Source organism: Gopherus flavomarginatus, chromosome 1 (genome assembly GCF_025201925.1).
Source record: "Gopherus flavomarginatus isolate rGopFla2 chromosome 1, rGopFla2.mat.asm, whole genome shotgun sequence".
Classification (NCBI taxonomy): domain Eukaryota; kingdom Metazoa; phylum Chordata; order Testudines; family Testudinidae; genus Gopherus; species Gopherus flavomarginatus.
Genome location: NC_066617.1, coordinates 137,613,275 through 137,633,183, shown reverse-complemented (window position 1 = coordinate 137,633,183; position 19,909 = coordinate 137,613,275). Strand labels below are relative to the sequence as shown.

The following is a 19,909-nucleotide window of genomic DNA, read 5'->3' as shown; positions in this document are numbered from 1 at the left end:
GGAGAGGGAAAAGGGAAAGGAAGAGGAAATGTAAAGATCTGTTTTATAATGGGAAGTTAATTTCAACTTTAACCCTGGAGCACCTATCAACATTCCCTAATAAGTCTAGCTCTTCTTTACAAAGAGAGGAGGACAAGAGAGAGGAGGGTGCACAGATCAGCTTCAGCAAGAAGAGTTGATAAGCATCAAATACATGCTGCACAGAAGGAGGCAGGCAGTTCTGGGTCCACAGAAGGACGAGTCCTGCATCAGAAATCTGACCTTGGCAATGATTTGGAGGCTGAGGACAGAAAAGAGCTCAGCTCTGAGCCCTGGCATGCAGTGGAAGTGAGGCATTTGGGCTTCAGAGGGAGGAAGGAAGGGAGCAACTGCATTACAATAGAAACACCTCCTCCTCCCGTTTTGTGTTAGCTAAGATGGTACATGGTCTGTTGCTCTAAATAAGAACATCAGAATAGTGAATGTAGCTGAGGAAGGTGGGAGATCCATCACAGGAGACAAAGAGAGATGGGTTTGTGTGTATGTATGAACAATATAGGATCAGTGGACCTAGAATGACTGGTGGGGCTCTATTCACATTCTAGCACTGCTGGAAGTGAAGGGTCCATTTTATTAATTGAAAAATATTACTTTATTACAGTCCACCTGTCACCTCTAGGCACAGTGACAAATTTTTCACATACATTGAAATAGTCACAAGTTACAATTAAAAAAAAGGAGTGAGGGGTTAGAAGAGCTCACATGTCCTTAAACTAGCGAACCTCAGAGAAGTCTGTGAGTGCTGACAAACTACAAGGAGATGAGTGCTTTTATCTGCCACTGGAGAGCATGGGACTTGAGGGCACTCAGCATCCTGCAGAACTGGACCTTCAAAAAGGCCACAGTGCCTATTCTGCAAACGGAAAAGAGTAGTTTCAGTTGAGATGTGCTTTTTTTTGACAGGCAGAGTTAACATTTAAGAAATTGTGTGCATGTAATAGTTCTAGCTGCAGTAAAAAAGTCAAAGCATATTAAAAAATGCTGAGATTCTTATGGCATACTTAATACAGTACTTGTTTATTGGTAACATCAACACCATCAGGAAAAAACAAAACACACACACACCATGACACATTACAATACCAATTTTAAAGGTGGTGAAAGAACAATCTCACAAAGGCCTGACTCCTTTTCCAGCATCTTCTCCCCCTTTTGGATAAGAAACATAATTTACACTGAAACAGGCACCGAGCGTATCAGAGAGAAAACATACAATCTGTACAGAATGTCAACATTAATTAGAATATCAGGGGGAAATGTTTCAACCCTCCCTACCTTAAGGTTTGTGTTTTGTTTCTAAAACTTACTGTGGGTGTTGGGAGCCACCCTTTGGTCATCCTTGTAAGTGCAAAATCAATCAAATCTGCTACAGACGCTCAAGGTTACTACCTTCGGAAAGGAATTCTTGAGAGCTGCTTATGAACTCACCACTCCAATCTTTACCCTTAAAGAGCTGCCCCAGATCATAACACCACCTACTGCGTGTACCTGCCTAGCAGGGAAGGTGGGGAGGATTCATCACTGTTCGTGAAGCATCCGAACATGTAAAGAGCTGAGTGTAATTACATGCTATGCCTTCCATTCGCTTTATGCCTGTGACACAGACCAGTCTTCTCACAGCCTCTGAATAACTGTAGTGTCATTTCTCACTAAAATGAGGATTCAATAAAAGCAACATTTGTTGCTCTGCAACCCTCTCCTCTGCTAGGAGTCCAAAGTTAGAGAAATAAAAATGCTCTACGGGGGCTACGTATTGATTGCTCCATTGTTTCATCCTGGTTATTGGTAAGAACAGCACAGTGGGAAAGGCAGATGGCCAAGTTCTAAAGGCTGACAAACTGGTATCATGTAACTTTAGCAAAACAGGCTGGACAATGGATGTAGCAAAGCAAAAACTTCAAAGAAGGGAAAATACAGACATGGAAGGTCAACTAGCAGGGCAGGGAGGGAAAGCTATGGAAATTGGCCGGGGAAATTATATGGAAAACAAGCTTAAATATCATCTAAATCTTATTTCATACTGAAACCACAGACCATACCTGGAAAGGCAGAAACTATAGGTCTGATGATCTCTCCTTGCCTTTGTCTCAGTGATCTTTACAAGCCCTTAGAATTGTCCTTTGTTGTACAGTCAGTTTTTACTCTTTCCATTTTTCACTATCTAGTAGAACTGGCCCATGAAGCAAAGACAGTGCCCATGAGGAAATATGTAAGCTTGATGCCTGGGTACACAGTCTACACATGAAGGACAAGAAGAGATACTGAGGATGGATGGCTAAAACACAAAAGGCAGGTGGGGGCAGGAGAACTGAGGAAAGCTAGAGCTGATAATGTGAAGGAAAGAAAAAGAATCACTATGTAAACAAAAAAAAAAAACCCTGACAAATGGAAAGACAAATTTGTTAAGAGATACAGAGAAGACTGTAAACACTTCTGAAGATAACTAATCTAGAGCAAGGTGGGATTCCTAGCTGCTTTCTGTCCTAACACCTCCCACAAGACAGTTTCAATAATGAAATAAATAACAATACTAAGCACATATGTAGTTCTTTACATGTTCGAAGTGTTTAATCAATTAAACTTCAACACTCCGGTGGGGTAGATATTACTATCCATAGTCTGCAATTGGGGAAAACAGACACAAAGGAGCTAAGTGACCTATCCAAGGCCGCACAGTAAGTGAGGGGCAGAGCTGGGATTAAGACTCAGGAATTCCCAGTCCTGTGCTCAATTAAGTAGAACACATGGCCTCTCATTTTAGTATATTTACATAGCTGCCATTCAGTGGAAGTTTAATTGTCCCTTACATTAAGACCATTCTACCCACCAAGGGAGGTAACAGATTGTCTTGCATCCCTCAACAACATTTCCATTGGCTGACTGAGAAGCAGTTTGCTGATGAGCTATGAAAAGAGCCCCTCTGCCAGTTTGCCTTGCCTAGAAGGGCTGTAGCTGCTAAATGATACCGTATGTGGAATATTAAAGTGATGGAAAGAAAAGGAGACTGGAATGGGACAGTCATTAGAATTTCTTCTCTGAGGTGTGGAGGGCCACACACCATGAGTTCCTCCCCGAAAGAAAAAATGGTTTGTGCAACGGTTATTTCAGCCTGGTTAAATACTGTCCCACAGCATTGTCACACTGTCCAGATGTTTCATTTGACGAGAACTGGGAGCTGCGGGGGGCGGTGCCTGCTGATGGTCAACATCAGCAAAATGCCTCACGGCCTGCAATCAGATTACCTTGATGGGCCCCAGGCTTCCCACCACAGCATTAAAGCCTATGCCAATTTGGATGTATTTGAAGTAGAGATACCAATGTCTGAATACTCCCCAAAATGCATGTCATCTACTGTCTCAGCTAGCACTCCCATGTAACTCACCACTGCTGGTTCATCAGACCTTAAAAATAGTCATCTGATCACAGAGTGCAGAAAGTAGGACCTGCAGAGAGAGATTTTCTTCATTTGGTATTAGAGAATGATAAAGCTGACTGTACATTAACCTAATATAGTAGGAGGCCACCGTGAAAGAAACAATCACTCCCAAGAAACAAAACAAAGCTCTTAAAACCCCAGCTTGGGTTGGAAGTCATTGGATTAATGGACACCAGATTTGAAAGTTGTCATTCGGAGATATTACTCTGGGCAGGGGGTGAATCTGGAAGCGATAGCTCTTCACAAACAATTCAGCACATAAATCACTAAGCCACAGAATGCAGACTGACTGACTCTGCTGTGAAGAGATCTCCAATGTATATTGTTCTGATTGTGATCTGAGGTGCCTTTGGGAGATGCTAGGGAAAAATATCTTGTACTGCAGAGAACTGAAGGAAAACAAATCATCAAATAATGTGTGTAAGGGAAAGCTGTTGTGTGTTAATAGCCTCCTGCTTACATCTATCCTAAGACACTGAAATGACATGTTTTGAAAATATAAAATAGGGATTTTATTCAGCTATTCCATTCTAGTCACCTTATTTCTACATTGGAGATTGCTTAGCCTGCTTGTACTGGTGTAACAGAGGCAGCTGCTCCTTCTGTGTCACATTTTCAAAACCACGGCCACTCACATGTTTGTGCGCCCAGTTGGACTGCAGGCACAAACCTGAGTGCCTAGGCCTCCTGATTGCTGTAGTCAAACTTGCACTGGCAGTTCATGTTGCGGGTACAAAATCTGCAGGCACATATTCTCTCCAGCCAAAAAAGAAGCTTGACTTCTATGCTGACTGAACCACTGCAAGAGATAAGCTTGAATTTTCCATCATCCCCTGTCATTGAACACACAAGGATAAGTGGCTCAGTCCTGGAACAGCAGCATCTGTGCTATGTGAGAAAGCTGTGGCATGGGCTCTGTGCATGTAAGACTTTCATGACTGTCCTATTTCTCCCCTTTGCCTGGGGAGGAGTTGTGAATGCCACCCAAGCAGATAGAGTGAACAGTCTCTTCAGAACTGTCAACTAGCGAGAGAAGAGGATCCAACTGGACTAAAGATCCCCCCAGGCAATTTGAGAGGGGCTCTGAGGAGAGGACAGCAACCCTCTTCCCTAAAAGTGACTCTTCCCAAATCCCCTCAAATTAGCACCTATGAAAAGTCAGAGGTTCATCTCTGCCTGCCACTTCCCTATGAGGCAGAAAAGGGATTTCCATAGACCACAGGCTAGAGTAACCCACATAACACCATCTGCTGGGAAGGTGGACAAGGATTCACACAGAGATGCTCAAGTGACAGTTCAGTTACATGAGTTCACCTCTCCTTACCACACCTCTGAGCTGCTCCACACTCCTTTTGTACATGCGGCTGACCAACCCCAGGGTGGAGCTAGCCTGCTTAGGCTTCTGGGGCTCATGTGTGTTCTACTGCCACGTAACCTGCCCCCACAATTTGTTCCCTTGTTTCTACAATGTGATCTTAACAGCTGAGTATTTGGAGAAGCTTACTGAACAAATCAAAAATAAATTTAAAAATCACTTCTCCAGCTGAGCAGACGTTCCCCATTTTGAGTTTAGTGCCCCCTGACCTGTGCTTTTTTTTTAAATGTAGGGAGTAGTTCAATGCCTGTCACCAACATTAAAAGAACATCCAATACCCAGGGGAGCTCTTTTAAATCTTTGTGCAAATGTGCCCAGTGCCTACTATAGGGAGATACCAACACAGTGCTGTTGTATCTGGATTGCACACACTGCTTGGCATCATTTAAACTGAAGACAACAACAAAAAGTAAGTTTAATTGAAATTTTCAAAAATCCTGGAAACATCTCTATTAATATTGAGTTTTGCAACTTTTTTTTTTTAAACAGAACCAGTATTTTATGCATAGGCTATGTGACCATGTCCCATTCAGAAATGAAAATAATTTATTTCTTCCAAAAATGGCTGATGAAGTGAAAGGAAAAAATGGTGTAATTACACTTCTATCATATTGGGCAAATATACAGAGCAGACCAACATGTTTTGTCCAAAGGCCGGAAAGCGTCTAAGTGACTCCCAACTGTCTGAAAATATGTTATACTTAAGAAAAATCCGGTGTTCCAAACTTGTAGATGGCGTAATATCTCTGCTCATTATATAGATCCCATCATTATGGAGAGTACAAGTCAAGTTGAGACCTGATTTGGACGTGTTCTCCTTGAGGTAGAGCCATTCTCTGGTAACAGTGTTGTAAGACTGTACTGTTAACATGTCCTCACTGTGGCTGGATTTTTGGTTAGGTCCCAGTTCATGAATACAACCCCCTACCAGGTAGATGGTTTCCTCGACAGAGAGCATCTGCTGTTTGCGAATGTGGACATCACACAGCTGAAAGTTGGTCCAACAGTCAGAGATGGGACAGTACTGCAAGATGTTCATATTCCTGTCTGAAACAAAGGAGAGATGTTTATGCAAAAACTCAAACACACCAGTAGAGGACTATGGTATGTCAATCAGTCCTACAGATTGTCTATCTGTTCTTCATACTGGTTCTAAATAATCAATGCGTCTTCCAACCCTGCTTGTCATGTGTTAACTTATTTACAAGGAAGTGTTGGATTGACAATCTTTTTCCTTTTTGAGACTGGAGTCTCTGATCACATTTTTTCTTTTGTAGAGGGTAAGATTTAAACCACTTTTGGCACACTGATTACATGATCCAAGTTGTATGAAGGGAGTGAGGGGCTTAGCTGAATAATTCCTGTGTGTTAGCTTGCGTGTTTATTTTTAATCTTTGGTCATTGACTGATATTTGAAAATTGCTCCACTTCTCAGGTCTCAGCCAATGCATCCTTTAACTGGGGGAAAGGGAAGGAAAGCAGAAAAATCCATGAAGTCCCCTAGACCTTACCATGCAGTTTAATTTATTTGTGAAGCACCGAGACATTACAGTGAATGATGCTGTGGAAAACTATAGTGTGGATAAATTGAGAAGAGCTAAATATATTTGTTTTCCTCCACAGTTCTAATACAGTAGATGCAAACAGTGTTTCCTTTTTATTTCTTTCCCCATCCATGCACCACAATCACTGATCACGTCAGCAGGAATGCACACAGCTCTGCTTTTACCATTACAAGGTACAGGAAAGCTGCACAGCAATGGGAGGCTAGAGCAGTGACGGAAGGAAGCAGGTTTCTATTTAACTGTATCACATAAAATTGATGGCTATTTCTGTTTATTTTCTTGGCAGAGCAACGGAAACAACAGCTTGTAACAGTTAAAAGGTGAACGGAAGTGTTTTTATTTCATTTTTTAAAATGAAAAAGCGTGTTTGCGATCTTAGATTGCTAAGAGAATATATTACAAAAAGAAAGCTATTTTAAAAGGAAACAAAAGGTTTTAGCTGCTGAGATCTTTGTTTCATCTGCATCCACCAAACCCCTAAAAAGGAGAAGACTGATCTGCATGCCTTGAAGTGTTTTAGGATTTGCAGAGGTGCCGAACATAAGCAATTCCTTTAGAAGCCAGGCCACTTTAACAACAGGCACGCTGGTTTTAATTTTTGGCTGTCAATTATTTTCTTCCCATGTGTTTTATCTTAGATTATTTTCTGTGTTTATTTATAAGACCTTTTCATTTCATCTTTAAAGGCAGATTAAATTTTGGTCTTGAACAAATTGGCTGTGGTCTTTAAAAACAATAGGGTTTAAAAGAAATGTATCTTACCTCTTGTAGTATATCCTCCAACAACATAAATTTTGCCCTTGCATTCACAAGCTGAAAATTCTGCAAGAGGGTTTGGCATAGATGCCACAAAATTCCACCAGTCGTGCTCTGGGCTGTAACACTCCACATTGGAAAGGGATTGACCGCCAATGGCATAGAGCTTTCCGTTTACAGCCAAAAGCTTAAAATTGGACCTAAAAGACACAAATTGGAGTAATGAAATAGCTAGCATGTGAAAGAAAAAACAAAGAAAAGAAAGGACATTATTTTTACGAAGGTTCCAAGATCCCATCAACACTTCAAACTTGTACCATCAGCCAAACTTGTACCATCAGTATGTTATAGTCTAAACTGTTCTGTCTGTGTCCAAAATAGATTGTAAGCTCCTTGGGACAGGAACTGTATCCTTTATGTTTGTAGAGGGTTGAGAACACTGAAGGCATTCAGGAAAAAATAATAATGATGTGCCTTTTTAACATTTTATACTTCTATTTCAGAGCAATACAGTGTAAATGTAGCTGTTCAGTAGAGCAATCTGTTCTAGCTGTGTTGTGTTTTTTGTATGTGTATTCTGTTGTGAAGCACGTGTGCATTCACACACGGGCACAGGCATAGGCGCTCACTTACACGCATGCACACGCACACAATCTTATTCCAGTTAGAGTTCCTGGAGTTTCATGCCAAAGTAGATTAATGCCTGAAACTGAGCACTGTCCCTGGTCTGTGATAGTGTCTGAATAACCCATAATAAATAGACATTTATTTTACTACAGGGTGAATGACACCCTGCAGAAGACAAAGAGGAATATATCCTCTCTATATTTCTCTCTTTATGTTCATCACCACCAATCACCCTGAAAGTAACACATTTTGGTACTCTTCCCTTCGGTCCAGGACTAGATATTTTGACACCTTCTTCTGAAACCACACATTAACACAGGATGCTGAGCTCAATATACCAATAATCTGTTTTTGGTGTAACAGTATCAAAGTTCTATGTTTTCCCCTTCCAATTTAATCCACTCTGTCCTGTATATTTCACAGGCTGCAAAGGGAAACTTGCCGATGATTAGGGTATCACTTTGCAACTTGTGCCTCTAAAAAAAAATATACATATATATGCATGGAGAAACATTCCAAAGACTGGAAAAAAAGGGGAGATAGGAAGACACATAAAAACTGAAGCAAAGAAGCAAGATGGGAAAGAGATCCAGAATGGGATCAATGGATAATAAAATTGCTCCTTCAGCACAACTTGTTGTGAGCCAGATCTAGCAAATTTTACTCAGACAATACTCCTAATAAATTCAATGAGTGAAATTTATCCCTGTGCACTGGACCAGCATAAGGTCAATGTAATACCCTATTCAAGCCCATAAAGGCTTTAGTGGTACATTAGCTACGTGCTGTCCTGTGCACCAAAAGGTGAGTTCCACTCAGTGCAAGCATGAGGTTACAAGTCAGTAAGAATACTGCCTAAGTAGATATGCATGGTTTTACCTGAACAAAATGAATGTTGTCTGGCAGCAGATTGCCCTGCAATTTTTTTGTATTAAATATATTTGGAGAAGTGTAAGGGGGGGAGGAGGGAAGTCTCCTTCCAGGTGGAATCATTTTGTTCTTGTAATCCTGAGATGACTCTGGAAACTAAAATGCTTCGCTGAAAGAATTATTTGCTTTTGATTCTGTTTGTGCTGTTGTTTACTATTAAGTTACTCTGCACATCTCAAGTCTACAGTGATTATGTTTTCCAGCTTAAAGAATCTGGACTTAAGTGGCAATAATGAGTATGAAATTAGAGCAATTACTTGCAAAAACATTTGAGTTTCAAAGAGGAGTACCTATTTTAAATGCTATAGCAGGAAGAAAAACAAATATACATATATACACTACTGGAGGTCCATAACTGAGGAACTGTAGGTTGACTACAAGTACATTTTAGAAATTAAGCATATCCTTTAAAATTAGTAAAATGTTAGCAAGTCTACAGTGTGTTTGTGTGTTGTGGAGAGGCAGGAGCAGAGCTCTGGTCTTATAAAATTAATTCACTTGGGCATATACAATGTCTTTCATCTGATGGCCACAAGACACTTTGCAAATGAAGAAAGCTAACATACAGAGAAGACAAATGAACAATCTAAGGTCACAGTGTCATAATGGAATAGAACTCAGGTTTTAGTCAGATTTAGCTGCTCTAATCACAAGAAAATGTGGCCCCTTGCTGCTTTAGTTGTAGGGAGATCATTAATATCACATTTGTCTGATGGCATTTGTATAACTGGAGGCCTTGTTGCAAATCTAGGGAAGATTACTTTGTGAATGATGTATGGCACAACCTTCAACTCCTATTAGCCTAGAAGGGGTTCCTGTCAGATATTCATGTAAAAGTGTTCAGATTACATATCTGATTTCAGCATTGGTTACCATGATGTTCAGAGCATACCCCTCAAATACAGAAAATTTACCTACAACACTAACTAAAATGTTTATTTTACTCACAGGCACTGATCATACTTTGTCAACGCTTGGATCCTAACTTAATAGAGAGATTGCTTTGAAAAACCACTTGCCTTTGTGTGCCAATTACAGCAATTGCTTTTATGGAAAACTAACATTAGGAAAGAATTTAATGCCTTTTTAACCTTTTTTTTTAAAATGTGCTTCAGCAGCTAGAAACAAGGAATGCAAGCACCATACAACAAACCACCTTCCCAGAACCGCTAGCCAGTGTTCCATGGACCACAGTTTGGGAACCACTGATCTCAATATTGGGACAAATCCATTCCTGATGTAACTCCACTGACTTCAATGGAGTTACACCAGGAATCATACCTTTCAAATGCCCCTCATTTGGATGTCACTCATTTTAATGCCAAGGTTACACACAGATTTGTTGCCCCTTTATTTTTATAGCTGAAAACTATTTACATCAGCGATAGAGACTCATGAAAGTGTGATTACCAGAAGAGGTGTTAAGAGGAATAAATCCCACTGCATTTTAGGTTTCCTGCGTGAGTACAGTATATCCCCATTTATGCCCGAAATCCTCTTATCCAATCCCTTCCTTGCCCCCCATGTCTCTCATGCTGGGGGACAAGGAAAGGATTTGGCTAATACAGAGGTTTGGGTAATAGAGCAGAGACCCCCCCAGACAGGACTGCAAGGAGGAAGACGAGCCCTCAACTCTGGGGAAGGCCACCCTGCTGCTGAATGGCCTTCTGTGGTCCTGCTGTGATTGAGCAGGGCCATAATAGTGGCGCTGCAGAGGGCTCCCTACCCTGCCACAGGGCTGGTGACACCCAGTCTCTGCAGGAACAAGGAAGGCTGTGATCCAAGTGGGCAGAGCAGAATCCTGGCGAGGGTCTCTGCTCTTCCCCACACCTTGCACCTACAGGAATCGGGTGTCACTGGCCCTCCAGCAGCACAGGAAGCCCACTGCAGCCCCACTGTCATGGAAGTGAGTTAATGAGGTAGAGCAGAAATCCCCAGCCAGAACTGTGAGGAGGAGTAGGACGAGCCCCCAGCTGCAGGGGAGGCCACCCTGCTACTGAATAGCTCCTATCCTCTTGATTATCCAAACAAAATCCATGTCCCCCATGCCATTCAGATGACTGAAAGTATACTGTAGTTTGTTTGTACCCTTTATTTTGGATCTTTCTCATGTACTGCATCCCATACTGGGGCCTTGGCAGAGCAAGAGGTATGTCTGGGATGAATCTGGCCTTAAGGCTTTTAGAGTGTAAGGGTTTGCAGTAATTCCTGATACCCAGGAACTGGGAGTGAAGGGACAGAAGTAGGGACGAGAAGAACATCTCTTCAGGAGGCAGCCTGAATGTCTCCTAGTCCTCTATGATTCACCAGGAGCAGCTCCTCTTGTCTCCCTATGGAAGCCCTGCAGGTGGCAGCAGCTCAGGTACAGACTGCTCCCATAAGCACTGTTCCATATGCATCTGCATGCTCTCATGCTGGTGTTTACAAGGGCCTTTCAAACCTTGGGTATTATCTACCAGGAAAAACAAACAAACAAACAAACAAAATCACACACACCACTCATTTTGGAGCAAAACAACAATTAAAAATACAGCCAAGGTTGGCTCAAAAGGCAGGGATTCTAAAGGCAAAATATTTAGTAAATTTCATTTGGCAGTGTCACTAAGTAAAACGAAAAGGACTCTGTTTATCACTACACAATCCCTAAAGCTCCTTGCTGTTATCTCCTGCTCTCTTTCAGAGATAGTATTTTTTTCACTCTAACTCCACTGGGCCCCAATAGCATGACTTTCCACGTGAAGTTATTTCCTCATAACCAGGGATCCTTGTTTTCCGTCAGAAAAAAGCCAAAATTCTGATTTAAAAAAAAGAAAAAAAACAAAAACAAAAAACAAAACTACCCTGCCCCCCAATTCCACTTTTTTCCGTGATTAAAAAGAAACTCTGAATTTCAGTTTCCCCAGACACAATATATACAGTTATCAGTTGAACACAATGTTTTTCTGTGGTAGCCGTGTTAATCTGTATCAGCAAAAAAACCCGAGGAGTCCTTATGGCACCTTAGAGACTAACAAATTTATTTGGCCATAAGCTTTTGTGGGCTAGAACCCACTTCATCAGATGTATGAAGTAAAAGATACAGGAGTAGGTATAAATACATGAAAGGATGTGGGTTGCTTTACCAAGTGTTAAGTCAGTCTAATGAGATGAATCAATTAACAGCAGGATACCAAGGAGAAATAACTTTTGAAGCGGTAAGAGAGTGGCCGATTACAGATAGTTGACAAGAAGGTGTGAGTAACAGTAGTGAGAAATTAGTATTGGGGAAATTAAGTTTAGGTTTTGTAATGACCCAACCACTCTGAGTCTTTATTCAGGCCTAATCTGATGGTATCTACTTTGCAAATTAATTCCAGTTCTGCAGCTTCACATTGGAGTCTGTTACTGAAATTTTTTTGTTGAAGAATTGCCACTTTGAGGTCTGTTACTGATTGACCAGAGAGACTGAAGTGTTCTCCTACTGGTTTTTGAATGTTATGATTCCTGATGTCAGATTTGTTTCCATTTATTCTTTTGCATACAGACTGTCTGGTTTGGCCAATGTACATGGCAGAAGGGCATTGCTGGCACATGATGATATATATCACATTAGTAGATGTTCAGGTGAAGGAGCCCCGAATGGTGTGGCTGATGTGGTTAGATCCTATGACGGTGTCCCTCAAATAGATATGTGGACAGAGTTGGCACTGGGGTTTGTAGCAGGGTTTGGCTCTTGGGTTGGTGTTTTTGTTGTGTGGTGTGTAGTTACTGGTGAGTATTTGCTTTAGGTTGGAAGGCTGCCTGTAAGCAACTACACACCACACAACAAAAACACGAACCCAGGAACCAAACCCTGCTACAAACCTCAGTGCCTACACACCTAACCACATCAGCCATACCATCCAGGGCTTCTTCACCTGCACATCTACCAATGTGATATATGCCATCATGTGCCAGCAATGCCCCTCTGCCATGTACATTGGCCAAACCGGACAGTCTCTAAGCAAAAGTTACACCTTCTTGTCAACTGGCTAATTGGCCACTCTCTTACCACTTCAAGTTATTTCTCCTCCCTTGGTATCCTGCTGTTAATTGATTTATCTTGTTCGACTGACTTAACACTTGGTAAAGCAACCCACATCCTTTTATGTATTTATACCTGTTCCTGTATCTTCTACTTCATATATCTGATGAAATGGGTTCTAGCCCATGAAAGCTTATGCCCAAATAAATTTGTTAGTCTCTGAGGTGCCACATGGACTCCTTGTTTTTTTTAATGTTTTTCTGATACACAGTAGAACCTCATTTATCCGAGCCTGTGTTGTCCAGCTCTCTGTATTAACAGAACCACTAGCTGCCTGGGGCTGACAGGAACGGAGCTTGGGCAGTCAGCTGGAGACCCTCCTCCCCATCTTAAAATAAGGAATAGAAAGCTCTTTGCCAGTTGTCCTGATGATCTGACTTTTTGATTATCTGATCTGGCCCTGGTCCCAATTAGATCAGATAAACGGGGTTCCACTGGAAATTTAAAGCACATTCCAAAACTAACTAACTGATACTTTCAGTAAAATTTAATTCATGTATGTTTTTATTGTTTCACAAAATATAAAAACCAAAAATTGTCTGAAAAAAAGGCAATTCTGTGTTTTTCTGTGGCAAATGGATTACTAGGATCCCTGCTTGTAACACTCAAACCAGTTTTATAAAGATTATGTCTCAGTACAACAATGCTTGTTGAACAACTTAACCACAGAGGTAGTACGTATGATCTAGTGGACAGGGCTCGGCCCCGGACGAGCTCTCAAGAGACATGGGTTAAACTCAGGCACAAACTTCCTGCATGACACATAGGCAAGCCCTTAATCTGCCCTGTGCATCAGTTCCCCATCTGTAAAATAGGGATAACACTGGTCTACCAGACATGGAATTTTCTCTTCTCAACACTTACTATTGATTGTGAGGCATTTTGTTACTATGGTGATGAGACACATAAGGAGCTGGCTAGATCATAGCTATAAACTGGATTGAAATTACTAGTAAATAATCTTTAGGACTTGATTATAAAATCCAGGACATTTTTAAGGGCAGGGCAATCTTTTTATTAGTAGTCACTCAGCACAGTGAATTACCTTACTCCTAAACTTACTTCTTTTGGCCATGAAGTATTTCAGTTCACTTGGGACCAAAAGCAGGGCCCATCAAAAAGTCAACAAGAGTCAAACCACCAACTTCAGTGGGTCCGGGAACCCAGCCTCAGCATATGCAACACTGATCCATGGAATATTATAGTACCAATTGATCCAAGCTCCCTTCAACAGAGGAACATGTGACTGCCCTTCCTTGGACGCATGCTGAGCAAATGAACTGTTTATTTGATTAAGACTCCATACACTATTCCTGGGGAGGATTCTGCATCACTGCACATGTGCAGAATTCACGTCCCTCCTCAGATTTCTTTGCTTCCCCGCAGAAAAATGACTTCTGACAGGAAAGCTCAGGGAAGCTGCAAGAGCAGTCATGCGCCCCTCCCAGGCAGCACAGGCTGGTTGGCTCGGAGGCCAGTAGAGATGTAAATCACCACCGGGAGGGTGGGGCTAGGAAGTCATGCAAGAGAGAGACACACTCTGTTCCTCTCGCTTGCAACTGCAGCACGCTCAGCGTAGAGGGGCAGGGCTTCAGGGTGTTTCTGAGGCAGACATGGGGCAGGTTCTGTCCCCTCAGGCAGAGCAGAATGTAGCAGCCTGCCTGCTTGGTGAATTGTTCCTATTGTCTTTATGAATTCCCCCAGAGGTATAAAACAGGTGTACAATGTTAAGGCCTCTTCACATTGCCAGAGCGGTGTAAAGGACAGTATGGCCTTATAAACGTGTATGGTGCTTTTGTGATTAGAACTGGTCTAAATTTTTGGACTGAAAAAATTTCTTATCAAAATGTGTCCATGAACTGTTTGTTACTGACATTTCTGGAGATGGTCAGTAGCCATTACAAATTGTGAGTTTGACTCCCCAGCCCTCACTTTCTCTTCAGTTGCCTATGATGTAACACTGAGCACATGGCTGCATATATTTGTTGACTAATAACTAGAAATAAAGGGTCAAACCTAGCTACATTACTATTAAGCAGGGCTTTGGAGCGGAGCCCGGAGCAGCTCCAGAGCAGTGGAGCTTCAGGTTTTTGCCTGGAGCTGGAGCTGAGCCGGAGCACAGCTCCAAAGCCCTGCTATTAAGCAAGGGGATTTGGGGATTTTCTGCAATGCTCCCCACTCCCATTCTCCACCCATTGTATAAAATTACCGAAATAATTGAAACCAGAGTGATTATACTCTATTATTTTGACAAATAAAATATGCAGAATTTTAAAAGACTGTGCAGAATTTTTACTTTTTTTGGCACACAGTTCCCCCAGGAGTAACACACTAAAAATATAATGTACAATGAACCATGCTCTTATTGCAGTATCCCTCTGTGTAGCATAAATGCCATGAAGTTCTAGGACAGCTTTGGCTGAGGCAGTGTCTTCACCTTTGTTATACAGCCCTCCATTAAAGGTGGGACTGTTCAACAGCTATTCCATTCTGATTAAAAAGACAAGCGTACGGGGGATGTTGTAAAGTACACGAGACTTTAAAACCACAAACCCAATCTACTCTATGCAGGCATTAAAGACCCCAGGCATGTTTGATAAAAACAGACCTTTGAAAGAGTCCCCTTGGCAAAATTTCCACCTGACTGTTTGGTCTGAGTGTTCCGTGTTCATTGGCTGCCACTATATACCCAAGAGGCAGAAGCACTTCTGTAGAATTGTCTCAGGTTGACGAGAATCCTTGATCTCAAGAGGAGAGACTACTGCAGGGATTATGATCTGCTGGATTACTTTAGTCTTCAATTCTCCACAGCTAGCGGCAAGGTATCCGCAGGGAAGGGCCCACAGGGAAGGGCCCACATGTTGAGAGTCCTGAGATGTGGTCTTAGTTTGCATGGCAAACACATTGTATTTTCAGCAGGGCCCTTGCCAGATTTCAATGCAGAAGTTGGATGGTGCATAGTGAATGAAACCAGGCCCTCTGGAATAGGAAGAATGGTCTTGTGGTTAAGAACCTGATGAGACCTTGGAGAGCTGTGATTTATTCCTGCTTCTGCCACTGATTTCTTTTGTAATCTTGATCAAGTCACTTAAATCTATGTACTCCAGTTCCACATTTGTAAAATAACTCCCCATTACTCACAGGGTTATTGTAAGGATAATGTCTCTGATGCTTCATTGATTAATGCTTATAAAATGCTAAAATACTATGGCACTAAATCCCATAAAAAACCCAAGCAAGCAAGCTAAAAAGAGAGAAGAGTCAGGCTTTCAAAAGCTTGTTGGTTTGATTCATAACTAGGATGGGAACTTCTGAGGTGGGACAGTGGATTCACTGTTGGTCCTTTTATGCTGTAATACCTATACTTCCTTGTTTGTTTCATTGATATAAGATGTTCAAGTGTTTGGCCCTTGTCATCATAAAATATAAGCAATCAATCAATGCATTCAGATTAGAGTAGGATTGCTCCTGCAGAACTTGATAAGAGAATAGAACTAAGATTTTTGTTTTTTTTAAAAGGTGCCTAAATAAGTGGCCTAAAGTCACAGGGTGCTGGGCACTTTTGAAAGTAAGGGCACTTATTTAGGAACCTAAAGATGGGCTTAGGACCCTAACTTCAAGCACCCTTCAAAAAAAAAAAATCTTGGTCTACATTTTTATCTAGTGTCATTTCTCTCATGGAGCAACAACAACAAAAAAAGGTTAATATTAAGATATCACCATTTCTTTTAAAGTCTCAGGAAATGCATACTTTAGAGTCTCTATGGCAATATTAACTCAGGCATGTTGCACATCCTTTATAGTTTGTGATATACATTAAACACGAGAGTAAATTACAGGTAAACTCTCACTATGCACATAACTCAAGGAACATCTGAAATTTTATAATATCAATTTCACAAAGTAATTTGCGATAACCCAAATTTTAGATAATCGGATTGTCAAGTTTACCTGTATTATCTAATACAACAAACAAGGAAAATGGGAAGAAAAAATACACGACATATATGCAATATGTCCAACTTGCTGCTGCTGCACGAACCTTTAATTTTGCATTTCCTGACTTTTTAAACATTTTAATTTGCACAGGCTTAATGTTTCTGCACTTAGGTGTTTTAAATAGGAAAAAGAAAGAAAGATATAGCACCAATGCATGCTTCTCAGAGGCAATCTTGTTTCTTGTAAATACTTAGAAGACTAGGGATCAACTTCTCTCTAGGTCAAGAGAATAAGGGGTTAGTCTTGGGTTTAGTTTCCCACTCAAACAGGCTGAGGAAAGAGAAAAAGGGATGCCTGCAGGGCCTGATCCATGCAGTGGTGGTGGAAATTAGGGGTGCTAACGCACTGCCTGGCTTGATGCACTTAAACACCAAATACATGGTTTCCATGATCAGCACCCCCACTATAAAAATTGTCCCAGCACCTCTGGATCCACATAAGCATGAATGTTATATCCAATAGCAATCTGAGGACAATAAATACATTAAATCATTTCAGAGACAATAATTTAAAAAGGGTGGTGGGAGGAGAGCTGGTCAGGAGTGGGAATGTACAGGTGAAAAAAAACACTAAAAGATCTTGGTTTGAAAAGCACACACTTGTAGTGCAGCAGAAGCATGAAATATAGTAAATCTCTCCTGTCATGCTCATCTTACAACTCCAATCCTGCAATTTGATCAATGTAAGATCCATGCTCAGGTATTGACTTCAATAGGACACTGCATGGTTGACCCTTATGCCTGCGCAGAATTCCACTGAAGTCAAGTGTTCTGCACCTACACAGAAGTCTAACTGCAAAGATGAGAATGCAGAACCAGGGCCTATTAAAATCTTCTAGTTTTCAAATACGCAATGAGGACTATTTACATGCCAAATTTTAGAGTTCAGCTGTTTTTGCGGTAAACTGGTGTTTGTTTTTTTTAAAAAGAATGTTGAGAATATAGAGAATGTATGTATTAATTAAATATATTACATTTTATAATAAGAATTAAAAAAGAAAACCCAAACTTTCCCTTAGTTTTGTCTAGTCTTGCAGCTTTAACAACTTGTAAAATAGTGTAATTGCATAATTCCATTGGTGATCCTATGAAGCATGCACCAGCTGGAAACATAATACAAACTGTGAAACATTTACCTTTTTTCTAATTGTTATTATCAATTACTTTATGAAAAATCGATAAAAAACTAATCACAAAAAATACTGAGTTACATGGGCCACTTCCACTGACAATTATAATACAATTATGGTCTATTTCAGGGGTAGGCAACCTATGGCACGGGTGCCAAAGGCGGTACGTGAGCTGATTTTCAGCGGCACTCACACTGCCCGGGCCCTGGCCACTGATCCAGGGGACTCTGCATTTTAATTTAATTTTAAATAAAGCTTCTTAAACATTTTAAAAGCCTTATTTACTTTACATACAACAATAGTTTAGTTATATATTATAGACTTATAGGAGATCTTCTATAAACATTAACATGTATTATTACTGGGCACGTGAAACCTTAAATTAGAGTGAATAAATGAAGATTCAGCACAGCACTTCTGAAAGGTTGCCAACCCCTGGTCTATTTCGTCAGCTTTTAAAAACAATATAAGAAGCAGGAAGAGGGGGTTGATGATGGAAGGACCAACTTCAGGGCAAACATTCTCCTCAGGTATATTAAACGATAAACTCTCTGGGGCAGGGACTGCAGTTTTATAGCATGTGTGTACAGTGCCTAACACGTCTAACTGCCGCGATACAAATAGTAATCTGTTTGGTGGATCTTGACTCAGACGTTCTGCACTCCATGCATGCATGTCATTGATACCAACAGGATTCTATGTGTATAAGAAGACCACATTACTGAGCCAAAATGCACCATGCAGAGACTGGGAGACTTTTGTCTTCATTATTTTACCACGAATTTCTGTTTTAAACGAAGACAGATATTTAGACTACAAAGCCTACTGGACCCTAGAGGCCTGATTCATCACCTCCCTGCCCCTTGAATATTATCATTAACACCAGCAAAAAGGAAGAGAAGGGGAGAGTCAAGCACTGCTTGAGCTGATGGAGTTGACTCCACAAGGTGCAGGGCAGTGGTGAATCAGGCCCTACATCTTGTGTAGGTATTGACTAGACCCAGACTCAATAGGATTTATCTTAATTCACCATGTGGGGGTTTACCTCTTTTGGTTCATTGAAGCCATCTGACTCCATTCATTTATGCAGGGGTTATAGCAGTGGGCAGCCGATATCTCTTGACTGGTGATCCTATAGCCCCCGATGACAAACAGGTAGTTGTCCAGCATCGCCGACCCATAGCCTCGGACATTCATGAGATCCAGGGGCAGGTTGTTGGCCAAGGGAAGCCACCTCTGGGCCACCTCATCATACCTCAGCATGGACCAAGGGGCTTCCTCCTGCAGGTGGCGACGTGGGGCCAGGCCCAGAGAGGAGGCACCCATGAAGTCTCCAATAGCCACTAGGGTGGCAGTGCCCTTCATCCGCCTCTCCATCAGCTGCTGCCGGAGGGCGCTGGGCAGGAGGAGATGGGGACGGGCCTCAGGCCTCCGCAGCACCTGATGGTAATGGGCAGCCATGAAGTCCAGGCAGGCGTCCTGCAGGTCCTGGAGGCCATAGACCTGGGCTAGGCGGTGCAGCTCCAGGCAGTTGCCCAGCCTCACCTGGGAGAGGAGCAGGCGCAGCAGCGGGGTGACCTGCAGGTAGGAGGCGGCCTCAATCAGCTCCTCCAGCAGAGGGGGCTCCTGCTCCCCGTCCTCCTGCTCCAGCCGGGCCAGGCCCGAGGTGTTGATGAAGTCCAGCACCAGCTCCAGCCCCAGGGCGCTGAGCCCCCCGCGCAGCTGCTGCTCCTCCTGGCCCTGCCCCGCCTCCCGCATGCCCGAGCGGAACAGGGCGCGGAAATAGTCGCTCTGCTCGATCAGTTTCCTCTTGCAGACCGGGTAGCACCTGTCCCCCAGCCGGATCCGCACCACCTCCTCCCCGCCCGCCCCAGCCTCCCCCGCCGGCGGCTCCGCGCGGGACATGGCCCGCTCCGAACCCTTTCTTGCTCGCTACCGGGGTGGGAGGGGAGCGCACGCCGGGAGACGCAGCCGCTGCAGGGGCGGGGGG

General features: G+C 42.3%; 1 protein-coding gene across 1 annotated transcript; it reads right to left on the bottom strand.

Moving 5' to 3' along the window:
• Positions 1-5,378: 5,378 nt before the first annotated feature.
• Positions 5,379-19,907, bottom strand: KLHL42 (kelch like family member 42). The gene is made up of 3 exons (XM_050965799.1): positions 18,965-19,907; positions 7,178-7,371; positions 5,379-5,897 (listed from the first exon to the last, which is right to left on the bottom strand). The coding sequence occupies exons 1-3, from the start codon at positions 19,822-19,824 to the stop codon at positions 5,446-5,448; spliced, it is 1,506 nt and encodes a 501-aa protein (XP_050821756.1). The 5' UTR covers positions 19,825-19,907; the 3' UTR covers positions 5,379-5,445.
• Between the last annotated feature and the right edge of the window lie 2 nt (positions 19,908-19,909).